General features: G+C 43.3%; 1 protein-coding gene across 3 annotated transcripts in view; it reads right to left on the reverse strand.

Annotated features, from left to right (window-relative positions):
* Positions 1–545: 545 nt before the first annotated feature.
* Positions 546–12,155, reverse strand: part of sgcd (sarcoglycan, delta (dystrophin-associated glycoprotein)) — a 203,513-nt gene continuing 191,903 nt past the window's right edge. For 2 of the 3 annotated variants that reach the window (XM_078230776.1, XM_078230774.1), the window contains one exon: positions 552–1,802. In XM_078230776.1, coding sequence (XP_078086902.1) covers positions 1,663–1,802 — 140 coding nt within the window. In that variant the 3' untranslated portion in view covers positions 552–1,662. Of the gene's footprint in view, positions 1,803–12,155 lie in introns of all 3 variants that reach the window. The other variant, XM_078230773.1, reaches the window with a different exon arrangement.

Genomic DNA, 12,155 nt, shown 5'->3' on the forward strand with positions numbered 1-12,155 from the left:
GCACGGTGGCACGGTGGTTGGCACTGCTGCCTCACAGCGCCAGGGACCCGGGTTCAATTCCGGCCTCAGGTCTCTGTCTGTGCGGAGTCACCACATTCTCCCCGTGTCTGCGTGAGTTTCGTTCGGGTGCTCCAGTTTCCTCCCACATTCCCAAGATGTGTGGGTTAGGTTGATTGGCCCAGCTAAATTGCCCCTTAGTGTCAGGGAGATTAGCAGGGTGAATATATGGGGTTACGGGGATAGGGCCTGGTTGGTATTGTTGTCGGTGCAGACTCGATGGGCCAAATGGCCTCCTTCTGCACTGTAGTGATTCTATGAAATGTGCAGGAATATAAATTATTTCTCTTTCTCTTCTATCACCAGATAGAATTCAGCACTCAATGGTTAGAATGTTGTCCATGTTCACTGGTCTCTGGCATTGATAATCTTAACTGAGAGATATACATGAATGTTGTGTGTGTTTAATGGCCTCGCGTGTTGTATTCCTGTTGGACTGTGCTCAGTGTCTCCTCCAACAATCCCAAGGAATTCAACAGTAAAGCAGTATCCTACCACTCTGCATAACAGCGTTTACTTCCATTGTCTTCAGTTTTTCTCCTTCATAAGCTATATGCTGACACCAGATCTGAATGCAAATCCAAACTCAAAGGTGAGGGATGTCCTTGATGTGGACTCAGGTACAATAGACAGATTCTCATTTTCACCCATTGCACATCATTCTGACGGAACGGATTGTGCACACTTTATGGAACTCACCCGCTGTTCATTCGAATTAATGAATGGAGAGCAGACAGATTTTATAAAGGGTAATCTGCCACTCAGGCAGTTCCAATGAAAACCTACTCAAACATTTGTTTCCACTCTCGTGACTAACCAATTCTGGATTTGGATCAGGAACAGCACAAGTTAAATGCAGAGACATTCACCCATCGACATTGATTGAATGATTTGTAAACTCAACCTCAGAAGGTCAACTGAGCCAGAAGCATTGCCAATTCCTTCACTGGCTCTCCTTGTAGTCTTTGGGAATGAGGCAAACAATCCAATTAAGACAGAAAAATGATTAGTTTTCTGCGATTGATCCAGGACGTGGGTCAATAACAGCAAAGATGACACTCATTCCACCAATTAGGATGAATTGAAAGCCAGCTCTCGCAAGTGAAAGGAGATTTTTTTTTGATTGACAATAGCACTCTCACCAAAATGGTTTTGATACAAAGATTTGTCAAAATTGTAGTGGGCCTTTGAAGCAGTAATGTGCATATTTTGTCATTGCTTTGTCTAAATGGGAATCACTTTGATTTTAGATTTAAAAGTAAAGATAATCTGATTTTGAATCACCATGTATTTAAATAGTTTATATTTGCATGCTCAGATAGCTGGACTTTGGTCCATAGGCCATTTGTGCTGTTGTGATTGCTGCGATAACATTGTGGAAAATGATTTTGTAGATGTCTAGGGAATAAATCCCGCTGGGATTCCAGGAGACGACTGCTCAGTGGGAGAGCTACAACTGCTAAATGCTACCATATTTCTTTTAAAGTGCTTTTTATGTCCCCAGTCCCTCCTTTGAGAGCTAATATAAAGAGACGTTTCTATTCTGAGTCTTCGATCTTTGCTCACAGGACTCGAACAAAGTTGGAGTGGTGAAGTTCGCCAGCATTACATTAGAGTCCGTTGGTCACAGTGTGAGTACTGATCTCCTCCTGTCATCTTGCACTCTTTCAACCGGCATGGGTTTAATGTAAGAAGTGCCTTTGATGAATAGTTCTGGGAGCCTTTCTCCGCTTGTGCTGCAACATCTAGTGCAAAGTAAAATGGACTTGAATTCTAGCAAGAAGTTAACCAACAGTGAAAAGAGGAAACATTTCAGAGCCTTCATCATTTACATCAGAACAGCTTCAATCACACTTTCAGGATTCTAAACAGTGAGAATATAAATACGATCAGAATACATTTTACAGGATTTGCAATTCAGACCACCTCCCCCCGAATGGAAATAGAAAACTTTTTTTCTTTTGTTTTTCCTTTTTTACAGAAAGCATAATACAATAAAATAACTGATTTTCGTATGTATAGCATTATTGCAGTTCATATAAATGTTACCGGTTTGCATAGTGTGTGCAAGGATTTACTCATCATGTTTAAAATACTCAAAACGCAGAAAAAAAAGTCAAACGTTCATCCACACAGTTGATAATCAAAAGAATAATCGTCATTATAATAGAGACACAAACATCATTCTGCTTACAGAGTCAAAGGATTTTGATTATTGATTGAAGTAGAAATGAAACGGTTTGAACCCAAGTCCATCCATGTTGGTTGGTACCAGTAATACATCTGCACTGACACTAGAGAGGCATTATACCTACAAGGCTCACTCTCCCCTAATGTATAAAGATGGTATCATTTCTGATTTCTACAGCTAATTTTTAAACTTATGGACATCATCCATTCTGTCCATGTGCAGTATGTACGCCTGCCTTGACACAACAAGTGTGACAGCCTTCTTGTTACTGAAAAGCATTTGGCCTTTCCCATCGCAAGCAATTGTTGCATTTCTTTTCTCTGATCCTTAAATAGTTTTTATTGGGTGAATTAAATTTTGTGCTGATCCAGGTTTTAGTGATGGGAATCAATGCACTTCTTACTATTCGCCCCAGTATCATCATCAAACATTCTCAGATGAGGCATAGCGTGGGTTAGCTGCAGAATCAAGCTCTCCTTACTCTGACCAATAACCCATTCTTAGAAGATGACCCTGATGCTGAATTAAAGTGACATTTCTATTTAAATACCAGCAATCTTTGCTGCATCTGCAAGTCAAGTTAGAATTTACTTTGTACAGACCAAATTCATGTAGAACCTTTGCAGTCATCAGAACAGGATAATTTGCATTCATAGAATCATAGAATCCCTACAGTGCAGAAGAGGCCATTCGGCCCATCGAGTCTACACTGATACTCTGACAGATGATCTTATCCAGGCCCTCTCCCCCACACTATCCCCATAACACCATGGCTAATCCCACAACTTACACATCTTTGGACACTAAGGGGCAATTTAGCATGGCCAATCCACCTAACCTGCAAATCTTTGGACTGTGGGAGGAAACAGGAGCACCCGGAGAATGTGCAAACTCCACACAGACAGTCACCCAAGGCCAGAATTGAACCCGGGTCCCACCGTGCCACCCACATGCCACCGTGCTGCCTACAGCCAGATTCCTCAGCTAGATTTGAGGTGGGTGATAAAAGGCAACAATAAACCAACTGTGCAACTTACACCTTCAAGTTGTGGCTTTGTACACTACAGTGTTTCCCAAATCTGCACTCATAAATAAAAATAATAATATGTCAGAAAATGTATTTGTTACCAGATTGGAAAGGAAATTTTGACATCTGTAAACTGGTCATTTTGTTATCAGTTTATCAGCAACTGTAAATTCCATTATTTCTACTGAATTGAGCTCACATACATATCACTCAGTTCAGAGTTAGATTGAAGTACTGAAGGTATTGCGAGGGTTAGATCATTTTTGCACATCACATTAACTCCCACATTTAACACATTACACATGAAGTTGGAGGAAATGACATTCTAAAACTCAATCCTTCATTTTATCTCTTTTTCTGCCTTCTGCCTGTATTTTTAAAAATTAATTTAAGGGAGGTGGGCATTGCTGGCTAGGCCAACATTTATTGCCCATTCCTAATTGCCCTTCAGAAGTTGGTGATGAACTGCCTTCTTGAACTGCTGCAGTCTTTGAGATGTAAGTACTCCCACAGTGCCGTTAGGGAGGGAGTTCCAGATATTTGACCCAGTGACAGTGAAAGAAGGGCGATATATTTCCAAGCCAGGATGGTGAGTGGCTTGGAGGGGAACCTTCAGAATAGTGATATTCCCAGGTATCTGCTGCTCTTGTCCTAGATGGCAGCGGTTGTGGGTTTGGGAGGTGCTGCCTGAGGAGCCATTTTGAAGATTTTGAAAATGATACACATTGCTGCCACTGTCAGTGATGGAGGGAGTGAATGTTTGTAGAAGTGGTACCAATCAAGGGGGTTGCTTTGTCCTGGATGTGTTGAGCTTCTTCAGCGCTGTTGGGAGTTGCACACATCCAGGCAAGTGGAGAGTATTCCATTACACTCTTGACTTGTGTCTTGTTGATGGTGGACAGGCTTTGGGGAATCAGGAGACTGTTACTCACCATAGGCCTCTGCCCTGCTCTGGTAACCACAGTATTTATATTGGCTAGTCCAGTTCTATTTCTGGCTAATGGTAACCCCCAGGATAGTGGAGGATCCAGTGATGTTAATGTCATTGAATGTCAAGGGGTGATGATTAGATCCTCTTTTTTGGAGGTGGTCATTGCCTGGCACTTGTGTGGTGTAAATTGTACTGGGTATTTGTTAGCTAAGCATGGATATTGTCCAGGTGTTGGGGGCTGTCACTCTCACCTCACCTCTGGTGTTCAGCTCTTTTGTCCATGTTTGAACCAAAGCTATAATGAGATCAGAGCTGAGTAACTCTGGTGGAACCCAAACTGAGTATCAGTGAGCAGGTTATTGCTAACTACATGCTGTTTGATGGCATGTATGGGGAGGCTATGCACAGGGGCTCTTACAGGGGGTGCATGTGGGGGGGGGGGGGGGGGGGGGGCGGGGGGGAGAGGGGGGGGGGCCTTGCAGGGATAGATCATATTAGGGGTCCTAATGTGGTGGAGGCTTGTCAGGGGTCATGATGGGGGGACATGCCGCGGTTCACGATTGGGGGGCATGTTGGGGGTTTCGATGGAGGACACATTGGGAGGGCCCTGATGCTCCAATGACATCGACCTGTGTCGGGGAGGGGTGGAGGAACATGCCGCTGATGGACGGGGGGTTTCCTGACCTCCGTGGAGGGGTCTCCCAGTGCATGGTGAGATTGGGCGCCCTTGCAAAATGGCACCCGAGAGCTCTGCAGCCAGGCTCATCGGTTAATTTAGACCCCTTTGGGTACCGGTGCGCAATTCACCATTCTCCCCAAAAAGTGACAGAGTGAGAGGATTGCGGTGCGGAGCCTGCCTGAGAGAGATCGGCACGGATTGCTCGTATTTTCTTGCCTTTTCAACACTTGGGAGAATTCCACCCTGGGGTTATGAAGTCTCCCAGAAAATTTGTTTTCTTTACTTCTCAAAAATAAAGGTCTTCACCACTTTGTGGTGTGACATCAGATCAAGCTAATGGTAAAAGGGAAAGCAGTTCAAATATTACCTTTCCAACAACTGAACTTCCTGCACTCAGGTCCAACATTCTACTGCCAGAACTGTTCAATTCTCTGAGTGAGTATCTGACACACCACACTAAAATTACCGGACCTTCTGAATGGGAGTTCAACAAACTCTCATGGAAGCTGCAAACCTCTCTGTGCCACTAACTTGAGAAGAAAGTAATAATAAAGTTGTCTTACAACCAGACTGAAGGTCCAAGTTTCATTAGCTGGTGTTATTTGTTGAACAAGAACACAAGTACTTCAGTCTGTAGAAACCCTGGTCTAAGATGGTTGAAACCCGTTCCCTCGCTGTCCTTAGATACGGATTGATGGCGCAGCTTGTGTGAACTGAGAAGAATTCAGCCTGGATCTCAAACATTCATAAAACAATGACATTATCGACTCCTAGGTTGGGGGTCTTTATGCTTAGCAGTTTGGTAAACTTAGCAAGTTTGAATTGCTTTATAGAACATAAGACAACAAGGAAGCAGAAACAAAAAAACAAAATCCATCCAGCTTGACCTACAAAATCCCATTTTTTGATTTTTTAAAAACTCTCTCTCTCTTCCTTTCAAACCTGTGTTTCCTGTTGTGTTGGGGGATCTTTTTTTTGGTTAATTTGATTTAACAGTCAAATTGCAAATTGTGAAGAAATGTTAAGTTTCAGCTTATTGTTTTCCTATTGTATATCGATATGCCTTCATTCAATTTCCCTAGTTCTGCACAACTACCTTACGGAGACCAGATTAAGCTTATTTAACCTCTCTTGATAGCTCACTGGCAAATACTTCGAACCATCTATCACTGTAATGGGGCTTCTGCTAAGACGAGAGAACCAATTTATTTCAAGAGATTTGCAATAACAAGGTAATCACTCTGCTTGGATCCACCATGTTAGAGCGTAAGTACTCCTAACATTGCACCACTGATGGCAGCCCAGAGTCGCAGCAGTAGTAAGCTGCAAATCCCAGGGCTTCTAAAGTGACCCAAAGGTATTGTAATAACCAAAGACCAAAGCAGAAATAAATAAGACTGCTCCACCTGTCAGCCTGTCTATCATCTATCGTATATTTAGGAACTGCTTGGGGCATTTTTAATTGTCTGATTTGACACGAAGCCCATTATCCCTCTACTCCCTATAGAATGGTAAACCCATCTTTGTCATTTTTCATTTCATTCATTGGCCTGGGCATAAGTTACATCTTAAGTCATTTTTTTGCTCCAAGTTTGCTCAGGTCATTATCGTGTCCCAGTTCTTTTGACTTTTTGCAAAGAACTAGTAAGTCTTTCTACCACCGGACCTCTGTCCTCTCTCAAACCAGCCTGTCCTCTAACCGGTTCATTGCTCAGCTCATTGGCAGGGAGCCTGGAAATGTATGTTCCTCTCTCTCATTCCTCTTTTAGTTTTAGTTCGCTTGGCTGTCCTCACCTGTGTGCAGGTAACACACAAATTAAAATCAGTTTGATCTCCATCCAGTTGACAGCATTCACTGAAGCTATAGGTCGCTGGTGTTAGCTGACAAAATAAAACTATTACAGTCTTGGACTGAAATTGTAGCCACTGATTGTCTGAAGAGCCGCTACATGTGAAGTGATAGTAAGCCACATTAGACCCTGGCAAGGGCATTCCAGAAGTAAAACTGAAAAAAGTCACATTGTACAAATTTCGATGAGTTACTCTGTTATATCGGTGGCACAGTGGCTAGCACTGTTGCCTCACAGCGCCAGAGTCCCAGGCTCAATCCCGGCCTCGGGTCATTGTCCGTGTGGAGTTTGCACTTTGCGTGGGTTTCCTCCGGGTGCTCCGGTTTCCTCCCACACTCCAAAGATGTGCGGGTTAGGTTGATTGACCATACTAAATTGACTCTAGCAGGTTAATATGTGGGGTTACAGGAATAGGGCCTGGGGTGGGATTGTGGCTGGTAAAAACTCGATGGTCGGAATGGCCGCCTCCTGTACTGCAGGGACTCTATGATTCTATGATCTTATGCTGTTAGTCAGCAGGACAGTTAGAGTGTTAAGAATATAGATTTGCAAACTGTAATCCTCCTGTGCTCAATTTCTGACCTAAGGCAAAATGATTAAGAGAGGCAGGGGGAGAGAGGAACAGATGCCGAGGCATTTTCCCCCAGTGAAGGCAGAATGGCAGGATAGTGGGGGTTGATGATGGGTGGGGGAGGGGGTTAACCTCGGTTACTTTCAATCACTTCTTAATTAGAGTCTCAGAGTACCCTCAAAGATTGTAGTCTAAAGAGACAGTGAAAGATAGACTCACATTTGAGCGGCATGGTGGCACAGTGGTTAGCACCGCTGCCTCACAACACCAGGGACGCGGGTTCAATTCCGGCCTCGGATCACTGTCTGTGTGGAATTTGCACATTCTCCCTGTGTCTGTGCAGGTTTCCTCTGGGTGCTCCAGTTTCCTCCCACAGTCCAAAGATGTGTGGATTAGGTTGATTGGCCATGGTAAATTGCCCTGTAGCATCCCAGGATATGTAGGTTTAGGGGGATTAGTGGGGTAAATACGTGGGATTATGGGGATAGAGTCTGGGTAAAATGCTCTGTCAGAGAGTCGGTGTCGACTCGGTGGGCCGAATGGCTTCCTTCTGCACCGTAGGAATTCTATTCTACTTTATTGAAATTAAAAAAATAAACACTTGTGTTATGCATTTTGTATAAAACAAATACATATTTTTCTTATACTGAGATGGAGAATTGGGAATAAAGTGCTTCTTGCGATTTAATGATGGTAAAATATATTTTTAAAATGTCCTATTATTTTGAGTCCACATGACTATCTTCAGCTGCTTTGCATCAACAATTTGCTGCATTTAATCTTGCAGGCTTTGCAAAAAGGGTGTTTCTCACAGCTGAAATCACAGATGTACTGGTCAGTGGGTCAAAACAGGAAAGAGATCGCAGCAAACAAGACAACAGCTTTCAATGCTGAACTTAGCAATGCCAAGCAAACTCCTCCGCAGTGAGGAAGTATTAATGAATGACAGAATTCCTTGGCAGAGAAATCTTTAGGAGATCATGAGGATGGAATAGAAGATGTTGGAAATGTAGAAATATTGGGATTTTTATCGTCATGTATAGAGAAGCTTTGTATAACGTGGTATAAAATTGCCATTGACTAATAGCAGGACTGAAGTTTCTCTGGCCCCTATGTGTAGTAACATTGTAAATATGTTTCTTTTAAAATATTTTTACAATCTTACCATGAACAGTACACTGGGAAAGCTTTGACAAACAGATTTACAATCTTGCAACACATCAAGGACCCTCAAAGAATTCTTACAACAGCGTCTGAGGATTAAAGCTGGTCTATATCAAAACACAACTGGGCAACATCATTTAAAAAGTTCCTCGTAGACGGGATGCAAAACTCCATCACTGGGCAATGTCTTTCTTCAGAATAATTCCTCCCATTTCCCCAAGCTTTGATGTTGCACTGAATAAACAGAATGCGAATGAACAGAAACTAGAATCGATGTGCATCAAATGCCATGAGAGTGTTGGAAGAAGCATAAAAGCTTACAAATATCTCAAACACAGTGAGACTAAAGGCCTGAGTAACAATTTATGCCACCTCCCTCATTTGTAAGCGTGGTCTGTATCAGTAAGTGGAGAGTGGAATAGAGCTGTGAATGGGTTTGTTGATAAGATTTATCTTTCTTGTGAAACTCCCTACCACCTGCAAGTTCTCCTCCAAGCCACTCACCATCCAGACTTGGAAATATATCGCCGTTCCTGTGCAGTCGCTGGGTCAAAATCCTGGAATTCCCTCCCGAACGGCATTGTGGGTCAACCCGCAGCACGTGGACTGCAGCGATTCAAGGAGGCAGCTCACCACCACCTTCTCAAGGGCAACTGGGGATGGGCAATAAATGTTGGCCAGCCAGCGACGCCCATGTCCCATGAATGAATAAAAAAGAGTGGAGCAGGAGCGATAAATAGTGTCGATACATTTGGGAGTAAGTTAGATAAGTACTTGAGGGTGAATGAGATTATGCTGATAGTGTTGAGTGAAATTGGGTGGGAAGCAGCTTGTGAGGAGTATAAACACCAGAATAGTTTTTTTGGCCTTTACTTTAACAGCAGTTTTTCAAGTTTAAAGTGAAAACTAGAAGTGGGCAGCAAAGGAGTCTGGGAAGGGTTTTTATTTTAACTTTAAAAGTCAGTTACCTGGGAGGTTCCCCCTCATTGATCCACTGGAGCAAGCTGAGAGGGGTGATTGAAAAGCAGCAGTGCTGGTAAGAGATTAATTGGATTAATTGAATTGTTTATTTATTTAATTAGTCAGCTAGTGTGTGTATTTTTGCAGGCTTTGCAAAAAGGGTGTTTCTCACAGCTGAAATCACAGATGTACTGGTCAGTGGGTCAAAACAGGAAAGAGATCGCAGCAAACAAGACAACAGCTTTCAATGCTGAACTTAGCAATGCCAAGCAAACTCCTCCGCAGTGAGGAAGTATTAATGAATGACAGAATTCCTTGGCAGAGAAATCTTTAGGAGATCATGAGGATGGAATAGAAGATGTTGGAAATGTAGAAATATTGGGATTTTTATCGTCATGTATAGAGAAGCTTTGTATAACGTGGTATAAAATTGCCATTGACTAATAGCAGGACTGAAGTTTCTCTGGCCCCTATGTGTAGTAACATTGTAAATATGTTTCTTTTAAAATATTTTTACAATCTTACCATGAACAGTACACTGGGAAAGCTTTGACAAACAGATTTACAATCTTGCAACACATCAAGGACCCTCAAAGAATTCTTACAACAGCGTCTGAGGATTAAAGCTGGTCTATATCAAAACACAACTGGGCAACATCATTTAAAAAGTTCCTCGTAGACGGGATGCAAAACTCCATCACTGGGCAATGTCTTTCTTCAGAATAATTCCTCCCATTTCCCCAAGCTTTGATGTTGCACTGAATAAACAGAATGCGAATGAACAGAAACTAGAATCGATGTGCATCAAATGCCATGAGAGTGTTGGAAGAAGCATAAAAGCTTACAAATATCTCAAACACAGTGAGACTAAAGGCCTGAGTAACAATTTATGCCACCTCCCTCATTTGTAAGCGTGGTCTGTATCAGTAAGTGGAGAGTGGAATAGAGCTGTGAATGGGTTTGTTGATAAGATTTATCTTTCTTGTGAAACTCCCTACCACCTGCAAGTTCTCCTCCAAGCCACTCACCATCCAGACTTGGAAATATATCGCCGTTCCTGTGCAGTCGCTGGGTCAAAATCCTGGAATTCCCTCCCGAACGGCATTGTGGGTCAACCCGCAGCACGTGGACTGCAGCGATTCAAGGAGGCAGCTCACCACCACCTTCTCAAGGGCAACTGGGGATGGGCAATAAATGTTGGCCAGCCAGCGACGCCCATGTCCCATGAATGAATAAAAAAGAGTGGAGCAGGAGCGATAAATAGTGTCGATACATTTGGGAGTAAGTTAGATAAGTACTTGAGGGTGAATGAGATTATGCTGATAGTGTTGAGTGAAATTGGGTGGGAAGCAGCTTGTGAGGAGTATAAACACCAGAATAGTTTTTTTGGCCTTTACTTTAACAGCAGTTTTTCAAGTTTAAAGTGAAAACTAGAAGTGGGCAGCAAAGGAGTCTGGGAAGGGTTTTTATTTTAACTTTAAAAGTCAGTTACCTGGGAGGTTCCCCCTCATTGATCCACTGGAGCAAGCTGAGAGGGGTGATTGAAAAGCAGCAGTGCTGGTAAGAGATTAATTGGATTAATTGAATTGTTTATTTATTTAATTAGTCAGCTAGTGTGTGTATTTTTTTGGCCTTTACTTTAACAGCAGTTTTTCAAGTTTAAAGTGAAAACTAGAAGTGGGCAGCAAAGGAGTCTGGGAAGGGTTTTTATTTTAACTTTAAAAGTCAGTTACCTGGGTGGTTCCCCCTCAGTAGTAGTTTTTTTTTTCTCTCGGGCCCCTAGCCCTATAAATTGGTGCAGAGGAGATACCCGATCCTCTACACTGGTAGAGGATCCCACCCTTCCATCCTCCTCTAACCTAATTATAAGTGTGGGGAAGTTTTTTGTTTTCTTTTTTTCTTGCTGGTAATGGCTTCAGGGATGGCAGTTCAGGCAGTATGCTGCATCTCCTGTGGGATGTATGTGGTGAGGAAATCCAGTAGTGTTTCAGGAGATTTTAGTTGTAAGAAGTGCATTAGATTGCAGCTTCTGGAGGAGCGTGTAAAGGAGCTGGAGGGGGAGGTAGAGGAACTCCGCATAATTCGGGAGGCGGAGGTGGAAGTTGATAGGAGTTATAGAGAAATAGTAACTCCTAGAAATGAGGCTTGGGTCAATGCCAGGAGGAGGGGTAAGAAGCAATCGGGAAGACAATCCCCTGGGGCGGTTCCCCTCCATAATAGGTTTTCGGTGCTGGAGGCTACAGTTGAGGAGGAATCAACTGAGCATAGAGAGCAGATCTCTGGGGGTGAGCCGAGTGAGAAAGCTCAGGTGGTTAGGGACTGTAAAAGACTGGGCCTTGTGATTGGGGACTCCACAATTAAGGGGACAGATAGGAGGGTCGGAACTAAAGGTAGGGACTCAGGGTTGGTGTGTTGCCTACCAGGGGCTGGGGTCCGGGATGTGTCTGACAGGGTATTCAGGACTCTTAGGGGGGAGGGAGATAAACCACAAGTTATTGTACATGTGGGGACACACGACATAGGGAGGATAGGGGAAGGGGATATTAGGCAGGGATTTATGGAGTTGGGGTGGAAACTAAAGGCCAAGATTGACAGAGTGGTTATCTCTGGACTCTTGCCTGTACCACGGGATAGTTTAGAGAGGAATAGGGAGAGGGAAGGTTTGAATTCATGGCTGAGGGGTTCAGGTACTTAAGCAATTGGGGCTCGTACTGGGGAAGGTGTG

Source organism: Mustelus asterias, chromosome 16, assembly GCF_964213995.1.
Source record: "Mustelus asterias chromosome 16, sMusAst1.hap1.1, whole genome shotgun sequence".
NCBI classification, from domain to species: Eukaryota; Metazoa; Chordata; class Chondrichthyes; order Carcharhiniformes; family Triakidae; genus Mustelus; species Mustelus asterias.